At 37.7% G+C, this 18,827-nt stretch overlaps 2 protein-coding genes across 5 annotated transcripts in view; one reads left to right on the top strand and one right to left on the bottom strand.

Annotated features, from left to right (window-relative positions):
• Positions 1-6,236, bottom strand: part of LOC146481639 (mucin-6-like) — a 30,048-nt gene extending 23,812 nt beyond the window's left edge. The window contains exons 1-5 of the mRNA XM_085107686.1: positions 5,986-6,236; positions 4,083-4,156; positions 1,796-1,999; positions 1,277-1,468; positions 102-158 (exon numbers count right to left, since the gene is read on the bottom strand). Of these exons, the coding sequence (XP_084963812.1) occupies positions 102-158; positions 1,277-1,468; positions 1,796-1,999; positions 4,083-4,156; positions 5,986-6,083 (625 nt within the window). The 5' untranslated portion in view covers positions 6,084-6,236. The remainder of the gene's footprint in view (positions 1-101; positions 159-1,276; positions 1,469-1,795; positions 2,000-4,082; positions 4,157-5,985) is intronic.
• Positions 1-18,827, top strand: part of LOC146481638 (uncharacterized) — a 35,871-nt gene that overhangs the window by 5,656 nt on the left and 11,388 nt on the right. For 2 of the 4 annotated variants that reach the window (XM_085107681.1, XM_085107684.1), the window contains exon 2: positions 17,730-17,815. The gene's annotated coding sequence lies outside the window, so the exon portion shown is untranslated. Of the gene's footprint in view, positions 1-9,189; positions 9,209-17,615; positions 17,630-17,729; positions 17,816-18,827 lie in introns of those variants that run through there. The other 2 variants (XM_085107683.1, XM_085107682.1) reach the window with 2 other exon arrangements.

The following is an 18,827-nucleotide window of genomic DNA, read 5'->3' as shown; positions in this document are numbered from 1 at the left end:
ACTAATTATATTTTACGATTTATTATTTGGCATACATGCTGCCAATGGTCAGTCAGAATACAGAGATGCTTAAATTTAGAAAAATTTCAGACCGAACTTACGTTCAAACTTTTGAAGATTCTCTCTAGAGATCATTTCATGGTCCTCTGTCACTTCCACTGATAAAAAATACAACACAAATTTAATTTAGTATGTGGCAGGTTTGATGATGGCCTCCGTCCCTCATAAACACTCTTTTGGCTCGTCACGCAATCTTTCCTCCCCAATGAGATCTCGTTTGGGGGGGGGAGGGGGGGGGGTTGCGTGACTCCCTAAAAGAGTGTCTGCGAGGTAGCTTCATAAGAGCGTTCTATAAATCTAACCACTGCCCTACTGAGGCCCTCTCTTAATTTTCGTACCCCAGAAACAATTGGAAAAATTATGGGAAGTTAACCCTTATTCCTAACAGCAAGTATTATACGTTTTGTTTTGAGATTTTAATGGCCTGAAAGGCAAACAGAGTGAAGATTCGTTTGTCATGTGATACTTGATTTACATTTGACCTGACTTTTATGTGACATGTAGGCGTAAAAATATATAAACAAAATGCCCAGCTCCAGTCAGCTTGATAGCTCAGTTGGCAGAACAACGCATCGGTATGGCAGTGCTCATGAGCTCAGTTCAATCCTGAATATCTTTTTAGGAAGAAGCGTTTATTCGTTAAATCATCGATTTCTTTCTTTCTTTCTTTCTTTCTTTCTTTTCGCAACCGTTTAAGACGTACGCCAACCTAACTACAATAGTCTTTCACCTATCGCATAAATAAGTAACAACTAGCGGCGATTTCTGGCTGAGCTTTGACGGGGATATGATTGGGATCCGTGAAACCAGTTTTATGCTCACGCCGCAAAATCGCACTCGTTCTGCAGTTGTAGCAACTGGCTCTGAAATCCCAGTATTAAAAATCCAAGCAAAAATTCCCCTCAAGCTCGCTTTAAAAATTGTCTGGCAAACATAAGCAATCCAAAAGAAAAAGGCAGTCTCGATTTTGAGATTTTAGCATCACACAATCGTTACGAATGATTGTTATCTCGATTTTGTGATCAACCAGCAGCCTGCTCAATAATTTACTATAAAATCCCCCCCCCCCCCCCCCCGCCAAAAAAAAAAAAAATGAGCGTGGAAATAAACTGAGACGGGCTCCCACCACTTCATTCCCAGTCCCTCTGGTTCTTTTGAGTCCCAGTCTCCTTCCAAGCTTATCGCTAAGCTCCAAAACAAAAACACTTTTACTTACAGTTATTGTGCAATTGACATTCACTGCGTTTGGCGTAGTTGTTAACGTTACCAAGGCAACCCCCGTAATCGAACTGCATGCAACCCTTGTATTGTTGATTGAAGTACCAACGTCTTTCAACCTGGATGTTTGTTTCACCATACTCGTCCGGCTCCCACAGGCGATAACAGATATCACCTGTTTCCTTAGGCACTGAAATACAATTTGATAGAATATACATCAATATTGTCTCTAGCTCACGCACTTCATAGTTTTTCTTTCCCTTTGATACACAACCCAGGGTTATGTTACTCAAAAACGATAAATAAACGTTGGCTATTATATTACCAGGGACCGAAAACGTTCTTAACTTCCCTTCCATCCCCGTCCCTCTCTATTCTTAATGCGAGCCCCCACCTCACAAAAAGTCCTTGATTAGCCATTGTATTAGAACAACTTGACTGAGACATTAAAACAAGTAAATGTTCTATGAAATTAAATAAGCAAAAAAAAAAAAAATAGGTTGATTAATCAACTTACCACAATTTCTGAAACAGTCCCGTTTACTCAAAGTCGAGTTGGATTCATCACAACTCTCCTGAATGTTTTTTAGGTGAAGATAACAAGGGTCTAGATGAACGGCATAACTACGCTTGCGCAGTAGTTGTTCAATAGATTCCTCGAGAAATACTTTGTTTACTCCTTTTGCTGGGGCTGGTACTGGTTCAGGAGACCGTTGTTGCACTGAGAAAGGAAGTGAATTATCAGTGATCAGCATCAAATTTCTCCTTATAAATCAATGCTTATTCAACCCCTGAGGTCATGGGAATTAAGGATATGATCACCCAAGGTGGATTTTCTTGATATTTTAACAACTTCTCCCCAGTACTTTTATAAGAAAAGTATGGGGACAAGAAAGGAGAATTTGTTCTTTGATATTAGGGGTTAAAGAGTTAACATTAATTACTTTTATGGTCTATCATGTGGCATGAATGTGAAGAAATATAGCGATAGGGGAGCTAGGAAAACTTATACACTGAAAAATAACGAAAAAGGAATGGTAAAATGAATAAACTTTAGTACTTTTCGGAGTTATTATTCTATTTGAATGAACAACAGGAAAACTAAAAGCAATACTAGACTTAGATCACAGCTTATGAACAATCAATACTGCTAGAGGGGAAAAAATGGAGGGGGAGTTTAATCTCGTCCTGATCATAATTTGTTTACCGCCCATATATAGAAGTAGGAAACGACATGAGGCAAGTCAAAAGGAAATTTATAAAAAAAAAATGTTTGTCACAAGAGGGTTTTATCTAGTAATGAAGTAACAGACAAACTTGGATAGGAAGAAGTAAAGAACGAAACAATCCAAACAACACCACAGGAAAGACGTTCAGAACCACAGCAATATAAATAGCACTTTACTCTTTCTTTTATATAAAAGCGTCTAATTTGGGGGCTGAGGCTGGGAAAAAAAACGTTTCGAAATAAGCGTTTCGTGTGCATTTTACCTGCGAAAAAAAAGGCCTATATATCTTGCCTCTGTGGATATTTATCGCTATTACTTTTAGGTTATGTGATTAAAACGGTCCGCGGTGTCGTGATTAAGAAGATTTTGTGTGGCGTGCCGGGCGGTGTAGGGTCGCCCTGCCATGATAATGTTTCGAAATTAGCGTTTCGTGTGCATTTTACCTGCGAAAAAAGGCCTATCTGAATAGATTTTTTCACTGGCGGGTAAAAAAACTATGCGGTATATTGCGAAGGTTACCTAAAAAGTAGTTACCTTTCAGTACGCGTTTCAAAGAAATAGCCATATTTTTAGTTTGTCCGTGAAATGCAAATACATAGATGCGTTATGTCGTATGTAATTATAATAGAAAAGGCGGTTTTCAGCCGGTTTAGACTTTCTTATCCGCTCAATCTTCTGATTTTAGCCATGGATTCTTCGTTATAAAAATCCTCATCGTTTTTGGCTCATCCAGCGGAAAATAATACCGAAGAAAAACGCAGCGAGAACATTATTTTCTTTTTTTCACAGTTAAGCGGGTATTTCATATCACCAATGTAAAGAATAAAGAAAAAATTAAGCATTCTACACCACAGATACACATTTGTCCTGGGCAAGTTGTTGTGGGCTACCACGCGAAGAACACCTTATTAGTTGATTCTACTGAACTAATTAAATATCATACAGTATTTTTTGGTACCATTTCGTTTTGAATGTCTGCTTGATGCTTAGTATTTTTGTCTCTTGAAAATTAAGTTTTTAAACGTGTTGCCTTTTGACTTCTAATATTTCCTCGTTACTGCACTTACATTTTTCTGAGAATTTTAAAAGCACTGTCCCCCCACATTTTAGTGAACCTTGTGTAAGAGGGCATGCTGTTCACGTGCACGGCGCGTGAAGTTGTTCATTCAAAATCAATTAAGTTTAAACTTCCTCTCCCTTAACCTTTCATGTCAGTCAAATTAAACCTGTCTGCCGGCAAACAACATTTCTTATTCTTGTATGAAATAGAAGTAAAGGTGATTGAAGATGAATTGAAATACTGCAGAAATTTTATTTGTATTTTTTACAAGTTTCCATAGGTGTTAACAAGTGTCATGAATGAAAGTTACCATGTGAACTGAAGGTTTAAATGAACAATGTATTTCTGTTTTATTTACTGCTACCACCCTCGCCTTCCATGCTCTCAGGAATAAAATTGTGACTTTTCATATAGCTTTCACATCAGCAACTACATTAGTTAAATAAGGTCGCATTCGGATCACTGTTTTAAAACATTTTTAATTCGCAAAAAATTTCTTGGAGTGGGTTACTCACAACTTCGCAATGTTCGCTTCTCCAGGTCAACCAGACTGTTCACTTCTGTTTCGAATGTGTTCTCCAAGTCATATCTGAAGGGAAAATGGTTGATAGCACTGGTTAATAAAAGCATGTTTTTACCGGATAATAACGAGAGAAGCGTGCCCTGTGCAATATATCGAGGTTAAGTTCGGAATACAATTCAACAGGGCCAAACGAGAATACTCAAGAAACACTCGAACTGTGATTTTCTCTTTACCAAGATCGTTTTGGGGTCTTGTGTACGCTAACACAGTTTGATTCATTCGGAGTTTTTTCGATGAACTTTTAAGTGACACAAATTCCGCAAATTTGCGAAATACTGTTGACTTTCGAGATCCTCTCTCTTCTCGTCTCTTCCTAAAAAGGCCCTCCTCCTTCTCTGTGAACATTATCGTCTAGCTAGCCTTATTTCACTCCCTTACCGACATTTTTCCGTCGTTCTTTTGAAAAGAAAAGGAGTTAATTTCTCTCTGTTACGAAAGTTTTTTGTAAAAAAAATAAATACCAAAGAAATCGCCTGTTTTCTCCATAATTCAATCCCAATTCTTGAGGGAATATAGGTCTTCCTAACAGATACACATCGACACAACTGTTGCCCTGATTCAAGTTACAGGCAACAGTTTAATCCATAAAGTTACAGACAACAATTTAAGCCATTCGCCTTAACCCAAACAGAAGTGAATCCCGTGTTGTCTGTGCTGATTTACAGAGATTTTTCCAGTTTTTCTGGTTTGGAATGACTGAAATGCGAGTGGCTGTAGCCACCTTTTACCCATTGTATTCTTACCTATTTGATTTTGTCTTCTTTTAATCCTAACAGTTACCTATACTATTAGCGTTAGAGATAAATGATTTTATGGTAAAAGGTTTTGGCGTTCGCATTCTTGGGTAAGGAAACAATACAGAATGTACGTGAAGGTTTTTATTTACTTGATAAAAATATATATTAGCCCCGGCCAGTGTTCTTTGCTTTGCGCTTCTCGTCAATCTCGTTGACATCACGCTGCGTACGGTCAAGTATTTGAGAGTCAAGAAGACACAAGGGCGAATTTTTTTTGTAAGAAGACGAAGACATGGAGTAAGACATTGTAATTCAACCCGAGAGCGGTGTTAGGTTTGGTTGTTTTGCATTTATGCCAAATATTTCAAGAAGCTTTACATATCATTATGCAATGACATAACATATGTTGACTTGGGACATATAAATTAGTGGTATATTTCAACGTAAATTCTGAATTATGAACAACGCCAAGATAGAATATGGATTTTAGTTTTTACACCGCTTTACATTTTACTTTACTTATTTTACTGCACTGAAGTAAAAACAAACAAGATAAAAATTATTAATAAAAATTTAGAAGAATTCTGTGTCAAGGGAAATGGCGGATAATATATTGTAGAGGATGAGCGAACCAACAGATGAAAGTATATTTTGCTAAAATTTTCTTAAAGCGATGGACGAATTTACTTAATATTTTTCTCCCGTATCCTTTAATCAGTGAAATACTTCAATTGATCGAATTTTAGTGTTTGAAGTATAAGATTAATGATCTGTTCATTTATTCAACACTGGAAACTTAACTCTTTAATTCTTATAACAAATTCAAATATTGATTAATTCCTTTGCGGAGACTATTTATCAAAGTTACGAGACGATTCTGGCTTTCTTCTAAGCGAAAATGTTGTTATTTCAACCTGAGGAAATTAGATTTAGCATAAAAAGGAACAACTAGCATGAAGTCGGCTCTCTGAGATATAAGATGCTATCTTTTCATTTCAACAACCGCACTATAATTAACGGACATGTAACTTCACAAAATTGGAAATTTCAACAAACAGTAATAAGAATTTCGTTTAAAGAAACAGAAAGAGGTTTTACCCGAAAGAGTTGACCGTTTGTGTTCCTTGTAGAAGCACCAAGATGATCAGAAGCGATGCAACTGCTATGGCGTCCTTGAGCTTCACTCGCCTATACATTTCTCGCCTTCCTGCGCCTTCTTTATTCTACGCGTTTGTTTTCTTATTCTTCGAACTATATCCAGAACGTTTAAACACGAAAAACTTTCTTTTTCCCCGTCTTCACGTTCTGAACCTCCCACTTCGGGTGAAGATAGGCGCCTAATGTCCAGCGTAAACGAATTGGAAAGTTCTAATATACGCAAAACATTCTTTTCCAAAACCTCAAATCCCTTAGTGATGAGGCTCAAAGTGTCTCTCCCAGCGCGCACGCATATATTGAAAAGTCTCCTTGACATTATTGAAATTCACCTCTCAATAATCTTATTATTTTTGTCATCAAATGAACAAGATACTCTTGACCACAAGTTGGATTCGTCTTTGTAAAGTTTTGAAGTAATGGAGTAACTTTACAAAGCGTTTGTAATTCAGACGAATTTAATTAAATTCCGTGCGCAGCAAGCTAAAAATTGCCTTATGAGAGAACAAGCAGGAGAAAATGAGTCATTCAGTAAAACGAATATTTAATTGTATATTTTTAAGTTATTAGGCTCAGAATTTCAGACTACAGAACTAGGATTTTTAAGTACCGTTAAATAAAACAAACTATTTCTAAATTTTCAGTTGTTGAAGATGTTACAAATTCGCTTTCCGTAAGTAAGAGAATTCAAAAAGGCACAAAAACCATGTTAGCAATGTAAATTTACCCTTGGCTGAAAAATAATCAATCAGTTTGCGACACCTCGCCAAAACAAATGAAGCAAGCAAACTCCAATTAAACATCCAGCCGATTCATAAAAATCTTTTAACGTATGTTTTTAGTAAACTTGTTTTTCCAGTTGAAAAACTTTCGAAAATCACCAGCATATAAATACAACGTTTATTAAATGCTGACTAAGAAGCTTACTGGTTTGTCTAATTAAAATATAGGTTTTAAAATGGAGCGATGTCTCTGGCAACATATTAAAATTTGAACTGTGAACCGACAAACTGTTCCTGACAATTTGACGAACCATAAACTTCAAATGAAGGGGTTATTTTCTGTTAATTTTCCACTCTATGTAGTTGAGCTCTCTTGCCAGTCCAGTTCTGCCTTCCTAACTGCTTACAGCTTGAGAATCTTGAGTAAAACGGAATTTTAATTGTAATGGTCAGTTTGTAAACCGCCATATTGAAATGTTCACCCCTTCGGCTCTACAGTAATTTAACAGCCGCTCGAGAAAGATGAAATACAGTCAAATCATAAACAATTGCAAGTATTGTCAAGAATAACTTCAACGACAGGACAGCTACAAGGTCACTAGAGTGAATTCTTCCTTTTTTCTTCAGGCTGAAGTTAAGATGAGGGCTAACAAAGTAAACATATTTAGTTATGGTCCCTCATCTTTTCTCTTTGTAAACAGTCATAAATTTAATGCTTTAAAGAGGACGGCTTCCTTTGATTACTTTTTTTTTTCACGGTGTAGTATTTTTCCATAAACTATATTCCTATTAGTTGAATGTCAGTTACAGATAGTATGTTAGGGTCTGGCCGTCAGTGTCTCTACTGGTCGAATTTTAGCCTTTAGCGTTGAATGTAATTGAAGTTCGAAGGAAAACTTGCAAAAACCATAGTCACCCTAATATAACCACAAAAACCGACAACAAGTGCTTAAATTAACTCACTGAGATGTGAGTGGTGTAAAAGTTGACTGACAAAGTGCAGATTCCATTCTTGTCTGTAAATTGAATTCAATTCGACGCATGCAAAGGTGTCTTATAAACTGCCGGATTAGGCCTTCAACATCAGTCTTTACAGATCATCTTATATTTATGCAGTCTAAAAGTTTCAACTGAGTCAGAATAAGTTGATTTCATTATAAAGCCGGTTGGACGTCTCCCTGTATTGTGTAACTATAAAAACTAAAATTGAACCAACATTAGAAAAACATTTCCACCCGTTAACACATGCATGGGTATTGTTTACAAGTGACATGCTATTGACAGTGATATATCCAGCTATAGCTAACTATAAAATAATTTCCAATTTTGGATTCATAATCTTACAGACAATAATCTCTGGCTGTTAATTCATGAGTGCTAAAAAAATTCTTTAAGTTTTGACGATTTCTTGTAGTTGGACATTTTTTTTTTTTTTGACTGAGGTAAAAAACAGGCCAACTAACGTCCATTGTTAACTCAAACGTTCAGAGCAAGTCTAGTTCTTGCTGCTTGAAGGTTGGTCAGTAATAAACTTTGACGATTACTTGTAGTCGCTCAGTTTTACTTTGTAAAAGAAGAATGCAAGCTACCCTTTGGAAAGAGTTTTACCACCTAACGCCTCCCGGAACGGCTCGATCGTTTATAACCAACAAAGATCTTGACTATTTATATTCACAGCAACAAGTTTAGGAATACCCAATTCATGTTGTGAAATGCCTAATAGGGAATAACGTGCACAGCTTGGTACTTTCGAGAACTTTCACTTGAATAGACGCAACGTAAGATTTCATCCACCCACTTAAAACATAGACCCACATGTCACCTAAGGTTTGGTTCAGAGGGGTGAGAAAAGAAAATCAATTAGTAACCGTGCTACAAAACTGAGACTCTTCAGACAGTTTGAACGTTTCGCCAGCAATCTGGCAATTAAAACCAAATGAACCCGTACTCATTTTATACAAAACAAATTACAACGCGACTAGAAAAGGATATGCATCTCGATAGCTTTGAATTCTGAAAGGGTCATTTCATTAGTCACACCTCATACTTACATGTCTGCCGACATTAATTATCATTCATATATTCGAATTCGCTTTGTAGGGCTAAAACCAGTGTAAAGATTACCAAGGCAGTCGCTCGTTGAATATTTCCAAGCTCAGTATATTCAGTATATTTAAATAAATTTAGTTAAGACCTTTTCACAGACTGAAGATTTTCAAGAATCAGTTTTGAACAATTTTGAAATAAGCAAAGAAAGATTTTGGCGAGCCATGTTGGTTGTTCACGTCAACTGAATCGCGAATGGAAGAAATTTCCTCCGTCCGGACTTGAACTCTGGTACTGATGGTACTGTCTAATTTGATCGAACTGCTGTATAACGAGAGCACTTGAGTTTTACGGATTAACAGCTTCCAAATCTTGGGGTTACTGTATTAGAAGGTGGGGTAAGTAATTCGAAGTAATTTATAATACTAGGTCGCGTTCCATTGACCATATTCCGGAATAAGAATAAGCGGAATAGCTGTTAGATTTCTCTATACCTTTGGATAGACATTTCTGGAAACTTTCGCTGACAAATGATAATTTAAGAGCCTTTTTGTACTCCAGTAACTCCAAAAAATTCTTATGAGGGATTTCTTGTCATTATTGTATGTATTCTTATTCCAAAATGAGATCGATCGAACGCACCCATATGTTATTCGCTCAAGGAAAGGCGCATTGATTTCTCTTATTTTTGCATTTTCATGGTGCATATCAGTAACTTGATTATTGTATCTCCCTCTTTTTTCCAAATTCGATCCAAGGAGTTTTCAGTTTTCACAAGATCAACATATCAATCGCCATTTTAGATTTTTATCTAGTGTGAACCCCTGCACTTCTCAGTCAGCCTTTTAAACAAATTCCGCAGACGTCTTTGCTTAGGTTTGATCACACGTTTTACAGTCAATTTTGATCCTAATTCACAGCTACGTAACTGTGCTGGGCTTTGTAGAAATGAGATCAATTTATTGAGAACTTCCATCAGTTATATTCTTGAAAACTGTGAAAGTCAATACCAGGAAATAGCTACAGGAATTATCAAATTTTGCAACGAGATCAACAAATGTTAGCCTGTGAACAAGCTCCCAGGTAGGGCATAGGACGAAGACAAAAATCAAGCTCGGTGCGGAGTAAGGGCATTCGCCCGGCTCGTCGATTTTTCTTTTCGCCATATAACCCACTGGGAACCTGTGCACAAGCTAAACAAATTTCTTTTGTTATTCCTTAAGTTTTAATCTAATTTCGCCTTCTTAAATCAATAAATTGACAAGGGAACAGGTGATGAGAAGATAGAAAATCATCAAAAGTGAAAGGATATCGTCGCGATGTAGCACTCAATCTTATTATCAGCATCCAATTTCTCCTTATAGTCTCAGTACATTGTAGAGCAGACGTGTGATGAGACTAAAGAAAACCATCTACTGCAATGCTGTTGGTATATCTGAGTTCTGACTAGAATGCAAATTTGATGTTGACTCTCGACGTTATTCGAGCGGAGGGTGTAGAAGGGCTTGTTTATAATACTAATGGTCTCATTCAAAAGATGCCGCCAAGATGCCCAAACATTTCGGTCACGATTAATTGTAGCCTTAAGTACCATCAAATTCATCGAACGCAAGTTAAGAAGAAATACTGAAAAAAGTCTAAGAGAAAAACTACTTAGACCGCGGGACTTACAAGTTCACTCGAGTTCGGACGGTTGCTATGAAATTCCAAGCTTCATTTCGGGGAATGTGACCGGGAGATGTCCATCAGGCGAAAATATATCATTTTTCTGTCTATTCCAAAACGACAAACAAAACCTATGTTAGTCTAAGAATGTTTGGTTTTATCAACAGCCGTAAAGAAATTCGATTACTCAATAATTTCAATCCAAGACACCTAAAAATCTTTATTCTTTTGAGCCACCCTTACCTATATCACTGAGTACGCTCTTAAACACCACTACCACCCCCCCCCCCTTTCCATGTGATGTTTCAAAGTTTACTTATTAGGTAATGATTGAAGAGCCAATGAAGTTCTAGCACGCGCATTGCTGTTTTGTTCACGTGCATGACATGTGCAGGAAACTTATTTTCAATTACTAGCTCTCCAAGGGAAGTTAGCAATTAGGGTTAGCACTTGAAATTTGTAGAAAATCACCTGCGATGTCAGCCTCTCGAAAGACACCATGCCGCATATTTTGTTCATCTCATAAGATTCAATTCACTTAACTTTGCCACTAATAAAAGTACGAGATAGTATCATTACGTAACATCGTCCAAGCCGTCCCTTTTATTTACATTATTTTCGGGGAAAATGAAAATATCAAAATGTCCGTAATTCCCATGATTTATTAATTGTTGTACTCAGCGATAAAAATGGATAAGGGGGTTAATTTCTAAAGAAACTGCGGTGCTGTGTCGGTGGGGAGTAGAAACGAATGTTTGGTTTGTCATCAGAGTTGATAACGAAAGGCAATATTGTTACAATTGTGTCAATCATTTACTGTTTGCTACCTAGCATGATGTCGTCTTCTTCCTTACCCCACCCTCACCCCCACCCGCCATTGAAACAAAGTGCGACTTTCACTTGGCCTCTGAATCAACAACCGTTTTCTTGAACTCACGCAATTGTGACGCTGACTGAATGAAATCGGGAAAAAGTGCTCCACATATCTAGAGTAACATGCTGACTAACTGAAGACGAAGAAACATTACAGTCAGTGAGGCCAGTTAAGTAGTAAACTTTACTGATAGCCACTGATTTCGTGAGAGCAGTATGCGTGTATCAATCCGACGGTAATTTATTCCGTACTAAGTCCATCTTTACTCACTGAGATGCGAAATCAGTCGAACCCCTGCTGTTTTACGCCGTTTTCCCTTAACATTTCGATCTATTTCGAGATGGGCGTGTGTATTTGTATGTTATATGATGTATTTGTGGTTCTGGGTTTCAGCGAAACGGCTATCAAACGCGAAAGACTCTTATTGAAGGCCATACTGGACAAAATAGATTGTCACGCTTTTCTGCATTGACCATTAATCCGTTACCCTTCCGGCTAGTGTTTGCGCGGACATTATTACCTCATGCGCCATGTTTCGAGTTTAGCTCACAGTTTTTTTGGAGAATTATTATCTTTATTCATTTCCAAGTAATACATCAAAACAGCAATAATTATTGCCAAAAAAGAAAAGAAAAACATGACAGTGCAGATTCATGAATAACTCACCACGCACTGCCTTTTGTCATTTTAATCACCGGCCATGTTTAAACCGTACTTCGTGACTGCAGTTATTTGTTTCAAAAGGCGAGAGAGCCATCCTGCATTACGATAATGGGATAAATGGTATTATGAAAGAAAAGTGGTAGAAAAATATAGGCAATCATACAAGTAGTTAATTTATGGTTATCAGTTTGGTTTAAGTTGAACCATCAACGTCGCCTAGTTACCAACCAAATGAGGTCGCACATCAGTGCCTTGGTTTAATAAGAGAAGATAACAGGCTGTGTTGTTTAGGGTTGCCTTGCTTGTTATGTAATCGAAAAGCAACTTATGGAATTATTTTTTAACCCAGTAGCCGACATCTTTGCATGTAGAAACATACTGTTCATGAGAATAACGCGAACGAAGCGATGATGCTGAGGCAAGTTCTCCCAACTAGTGCAGTGAGAAATGTATGGAGACTAGTCAGGAGAATTGTGATGTGGATGATTGGGGCCTTGGAGGGTATAAAACACTGCTCACTTGTGAAATGGTTCACCATGACCTACCGCTTTTAATTGTTGTTTACCGTTCATTTGTTAATTCCTCAGGTTTATAGACTCTTCTATATAATATTTCGTGCAAAAGGCCTAAAATGAACTTGGAACGCGTTGCCTAGAAAGACAATTCAGCGATAGCAAACACGAAAAAGATACTGATAACCTTTCGATACTCCAGACATTGGCCAATCACGCCGTTTGCACGTGCCGACGAAGCGATCATTCAAGTGCGCATGCTGAATTTTCCAAGAAAAAGAATATTAATTAGCAGCAATATTGATCGACAGCTAACAGCCTCCTCCTTTGCGAAATAATATTTCTGCTTGTACTTACGGAAGCAGGCCCGGAGGGAAAGAAAAAGCGTTTCAATTTCAAGTGTAGGGGCACTTCTCGTGAGGGACTAAATGGGATATTGATAGTTTCAGTACATTGTGCTTTCGCTTATAGCTGGGCTTGCGTCACTAGTCCAATCATTTAATGCCGAGGGGATCCTCTTCGGTTGAACGGTGAAAAATGCTCTCATTTATGGTTAAAATTTAATCAATTTGAGCCTTGACGCTTAGTTTCTAATTCGCTAATACCAAGTTAGACAGTCAAAATGTGGGAAGCTAAGTGTAAGCATAGGTGGGCACTGCCATAACATGTTATGGTACGTTGGGCCAGCCGCTAACTCGGAAGAGAGTAGTTGACGTCTTGGAAAACAACGAGCTGTTTTCAAGTGTCTTGAAATGATCATTTTAAGTTTTCATACATCGCACCCACGCTGGCTGTTAACAAATTTTAAATTTATATTCATTGCGGAAAATTGTTTTTTGTAAAATACGCCTATCTAAACATTGATAAAATCCCTTTGTTTTGTTTTCCATTTTCTTTGGTCATTTCACGATTTCCTGGATTGAATGTCATTCCTAAAAATATGTGGGATCAGTTCGGTGCTGGAAGATCATCTTGGGGGCTACAGAATCAATTGTGATCTGTATTATTAGCTCTCCACTGCCGAGTGCAAACACCTCTAGGCTACACACAATCACTTTATTCTTAGCCTGTGTAGCTGGTGGGACTTTTGGCGAAGGGGTAGTTTAGGCGAACATGCAGGGAAGCCGCGAATAGTTCGAATGAAGGTGATTGAAGGTATCTTCTCGACGCTTACTCCTCTAATGGCGGCTCCGCCGCCAAAACTTTATATTGGCACGCGGACATTGATACCACCAGCTACGCAGGCTACGTTATCCTCAGTGTACCTTTATTATACAGTGAATATTTCTCCTTAATGGGTAAAGCCTTTTAAACCGCCAATTGAAAAAGGGGAAGACAATTTGTTACTGTCAACTCACTCACGAAACAATTGATTCAAACCAAATTTATGCTGTGCATGTGTGCAACCGCTTATTGCAAGAGTATACAAAGGTAACTGGAGATGGCAGCTAGGAAGAGACTGTTAAACTGTTTCCTTAAAATTCGAAGCGTGAGTCATCGATACACCAGTAGACTGTTTACAGGTTCCTATTTGTTCGTGATTGCCGTAGTAGTAGGTTTCGATCGAACCGTGCCGTCGTTTCTAATGGCGAGCGCAACCAGGGGAAAGCGCCAAAATCAGCCACACTGTCAGAGCATCTGCTAGAAGCAGTTCACCGTCTCTAAGGAACCGCTAGTTCGCACAAATATATCAAAGCGCTCTGTGAGAGGACTTTGAATTGAACAGGTGAATGAAATCATATTTCGGATTATTTTCATACCTAGAGTATAAGCAGCAGTTGTTCGCTAATGTAGCAAAGAGACATCGCTGTGGCCGTTCCAATCAGTAGTTCAATAGATCCGCGTCGTCACGTTTTTTTTTTTCAATCTTTTGACAGTGTTGCCGTATTGGTGTCGTGGCAGGTCCTACTCCAGAAGGGGGTAAATCCTGCGTTCATTTTCTCTCCAGACTAAGAAGGAGTATTTTACTGCATTTATCGAACTGAAAATAACACTAAGCGTAATGTAGCGTTCTCCATTCCAGCCTCCCACGCAGACGCTCTTTTGGCTCGCCAGACCGTCTCCTAGGGAGGCTGTCTCCATTGCAGCATTTAAGTCCGCACTTCGGTTTAATCGTTCGAGAGCTTGCGCAGTTCATCGAATTGAGATTCTCAAAATCCTTAAAATCCTCTTTTTCGACGGTAGAGTGTTCTTTAGGCTATTTCTTTTAATTTATAGAACTCCAAAAAGTCCAAAAATAATTGAAGGAGGAGAGAAACTTATGCGAGCCGTGTCACTAAACGATATTTGCTAAAAGTTTACAGCCCATCGAGCGACCGATCGGAACGATGGAACGACCGAGTAATTCACGACTTAAAAATGGCGTTTTTGTTTTTGTTTTATGGAATTAGGGTGTTTGTAAAATTCAGGATCAAATTTCCAGCTTCAATCCTCTAGATTCAAATTCCTTCCTTATCAACCGTTGATCTTATCGTAAGATCATGTATCGGCACTGTAGTATCAAGCACTTGCTGTAGAAATGAGGTTTGTTTGTTGCTATTTCCTAAGTTATAAAAAATGCTGGTAATGTGGTAACTTGTTCCTAAGACGGCTTAGCAAGACATGGACATTGAATGTTTTTCAGCCCAGTTGCAACGGCAACTGCTTGCATTGTCAGTCTTCCACTTTTTCTCGTCGATTCTCATGTAAATATGTCTCACCCCACCCTCCCCCCCCCCCCTCTGCTAAAAGCTACTCCTCCATTTAACGTGTACTTGTTTTGTAAACGAATTTTCACTTCAGCTTCAGCCTCCCACGCCTCTCGATTAACGCAGGTCAGTGTTAATATATTCAGTAGCCTGTATTTCATTCAACTAGTGTAAATCGTGGATGGCGCTATAATCACTATACACAATTATCTTGGTTCTTTCTTTCTGGATTAAATTATACATTATAAAAATATCCAATGCCCTGATCGCCTCACCAAAAAGTCTCTGTATCAGAGAGGTAGGAGATGTTCGCCATGGTCCATGCTTAAAACCTGACAAGTAATATCTTCTGTCCCGTTTCACGAGCAACTGTACAACAAATGTTAAACGTCGAAACTGGCTGCTGGCCACTTTGCATTTCCATTTCATTGATTTTGCAGAATTCGTTCAGCGTTAAGTTGTAACCAGTTAGTGCTTGATTTAAGTGTGGTTTAGATGTTTGCGAACTTCTTGAACAAGACTTTTATGTGGCACGTGAGCTTTCAACACAGGAAGCCCAAGTGCTACACGCGTTTGTGTTGACCGTCAAGTTCGTAATGCTACAATCACGTATACAGTAATTTGAGCGTCATGGCAACCGTTACGTAATTGCGAAATTATAAGATTTTGTATAGGAGAAAAACATTTCCTATTTGAAAGCAAAATTACGAATGACTTGTGAATAAAAATTATCCATCTGAACATCTTAGCTTGGTTATTACAAAGGTCAACAAAATCGCTTGTAGAGTTTGGACGAGTGATAGTAACGAGAACTCTAATAGGAATCGTTTTTTCTGTCCCATAGAAACGGTCTGTTGTAAAACTGAGTGTCCGCTTGCTCTTCTTGAAGAATCTGCTTCCCTTTTTTATTGCAGTTTCCTACCAAACAAGAAAACGAGTTTTCCGCTTTCGTTTACTATCATTTGTGGCTATATAATTTTTATTTAGGGTTACGTGTGCCCTGCAATGCTTAATAATCATCAAAAATTTTAATAACAACCCCCGCAAAATGTAATAAAACTTGACGTAAATGAAATAAAATTTCATAACTTCTTCTTCCCAAGAACTAATAATTCTTTCAACGCAAAGTGTACAAACCAAATGTGATTACTCTCAAATATGACATTTAACGAGCAATAATACGATTGTTCCTTGGGCAAACGTATCAGTTTTGTCTTTTAGTGATTATAATGTAAATTAGCTGTAGAAACATGAAATGTTATTAGAAGTAATATGTCAGTACTGCCCTATTTTTGCAGTTAAGTATCTCAAGCTTTGTGTAACGTCTTTGTAATTATAAGTAACCAATTTAATGTGCTGTAAGTAACAAGCAATAGTTTGGAAGGGATGTCAGTAAGCAATGTAGCTTACTGTACTGAAGTAAGTAGAGTATAATTTGTATATTTATTAAAAAAAATCAAATTAAAATTACTAAAAAATGCAAAAAAAAAAACTTTGAATGTATATATACGTCATTTGAGATTACTGAGTATCATAAAGAAGCCATGAAGAAAAAACGTGGGAACTGAAAAAATACTGTTCACACCAGCACCCAATTCCAGGGACGGTGATCGAGTACTACCCTTGAAGCTAATGCGCGCATGTTACTAAAGCTCGCATCATCAGTGTGCGCGTGAGCTTAAAACACTAGGCCAGACACCTTAAACGGGATCCATGAGTAATTACTTAAAGATTTTCATAGAATAAAATGATAAAATGTCTTTCTGCGTATCTCAATAAAATTTTCTGGCGTTAACGTCCTTCATTTTGGCTCCAAATTCTGAATCCTTTACTTGAGTACTGCAGCACCTCTGGTCAGTTCCAATCTTTTAGTACCTTATTACTTCAAGTTTTCAAGCTCTAATAATAGTAATAATACACATTCTCCTCACAGTTTAGCATGATATTATTTGGGAGAATGTGGTGATCATTCCATTGGTTCTCATTAACCTCTATGTTTAATTTGGAGATTTGACGGGATGATATCTCTCGACACTCTAAATTTTCTTAATTTTTCAGAAAAGTTATGATAAACACCTTTTAAATTCATTTATATTTTTGGTTCATCAGATCTTTTACAGATCCTGCGTATACTTGCAGCATTTTTGTTTGCGGTCCCTTGCTCATTGCGTTTTTATAGGAGGTTCTTTTCAACATAAACTTTTATTCCGTCAGTTTTAAAAGAGCATTATTTTCTGTAGAAAGTTAAACAACTTATCGACATGTTTGCCGTGGAACCGCAGTCTGAATGAAACTCCCCCGACTCCCCGCCCCTCCCCTCCCCTTTCAGGTGAACCTCTACCCAAGATCCTTTGCATGAATAACAATCCAACATGGCCGCGAAATTTTTACCGGGGTATTTTCAGTATTTTGCTTCAAGTATGTTCCAATTTCAGTGCCAGATTCCGTTTCCTAAACTTGGTTTAGACGCATTTGAAATGTAATATGCAAAGCTGCATTATCTTGATCTTCTTTGCAGGCTTTTGAAGATCCTGGCCTTGTAAATTTGCGTGCAAGTCAACTTGTTGTGCTTTACACGTTACGCGAATGTGAACATGTTTTGAGGTAAGCTGGCTCTTTCATTAATCTGACCTGCGATCAGGCGTTCTCTTTTGGGGGGGAGCCCGCCAACTCTCGCGCTGTCACACTTTCGCACTCCCCCGAAAAAAAGAACACCTGATCGCAGGTTATTGTAAATCAGAAGGACGAGGCTTACAGATTCCCTCAGCGGCTGTGTACATTAAAATAGGAGAGAGTATGGCTTGATTTCCGCATGCGCTGGTCCCACTTGACATTCAACTTAAAACCTGGTCTTGCAGACCCATAGTCTTCAGGACCTGAACAATCAATGGAATTGATGATCAATGAAATCGATAACAATCGATATCAATTAATTGATTGATATTAATAGGCGATAAACAATCAAATGCATAAGATTTTGTGATTTTTGATTGTCATCGATTATCAATTTCATTGTTAATCGATTTTCATCAAATGGCGATGTTAATGAATCAATTAACTGTTATCACGTTTCATTTGATAATTTATGAATAGTACCTTAAGGTGTTCAATTTCAAAGATACGAGCTTTCTTATTTGCTACATTTATTGAATCATCAAAACTTCTACAGAATAGATTAAAACAAATTTTTGAGAAAAATTGAAAAGAAATCCAATAAAAACCTCTAGGAACAGACAATAGCTACCACCCATATTGTCTGTAGGTTATAATACGAACTGTGTGTTCTGTTAGGTTTCTTATAAACGATAGATCAACTATTTGAAACACACTCTTGATGTGCAAACATTGACAGTACGTGTTTGAAATAACTTGACAAGGAAAATGTTCTCTCCAATCACTAATGATCGATGAAAATAAAACATCTTAATGTGACTATCGATTGGGTGATACCAATCGATGTCAATTAACTAAGCAATGATTGATATTGCTTGTTCAACTGGGTTTTCCAATCATTGATCTTCATCGATTGTTCAGGTCCTGAGTCTTTCAAACATTCAACCAAGCTAGAGTTTACGATAAAAAAGCAACTTAGGGTTACGTGCCGCCAAAGCAAACT

The sequence above is a fragment of the Pavona decussata genome, unplaced genomic scaffold, assembly GCF_977016875.1.
Source record: "Pavona decussata unplaced genomic scaffold, jaPavDecu1.1 SCAFFOLD_48, whole genome shotgun sequence".
NCBI lineage: Eukaryota > Metazoa > Cnidaria > Anthozoa > Scleractinia > Agariciidae > Pavona > Pavona decussata.
This window is presented reverse-complemented; position numbering and strand designations above follow the sequence as displayed.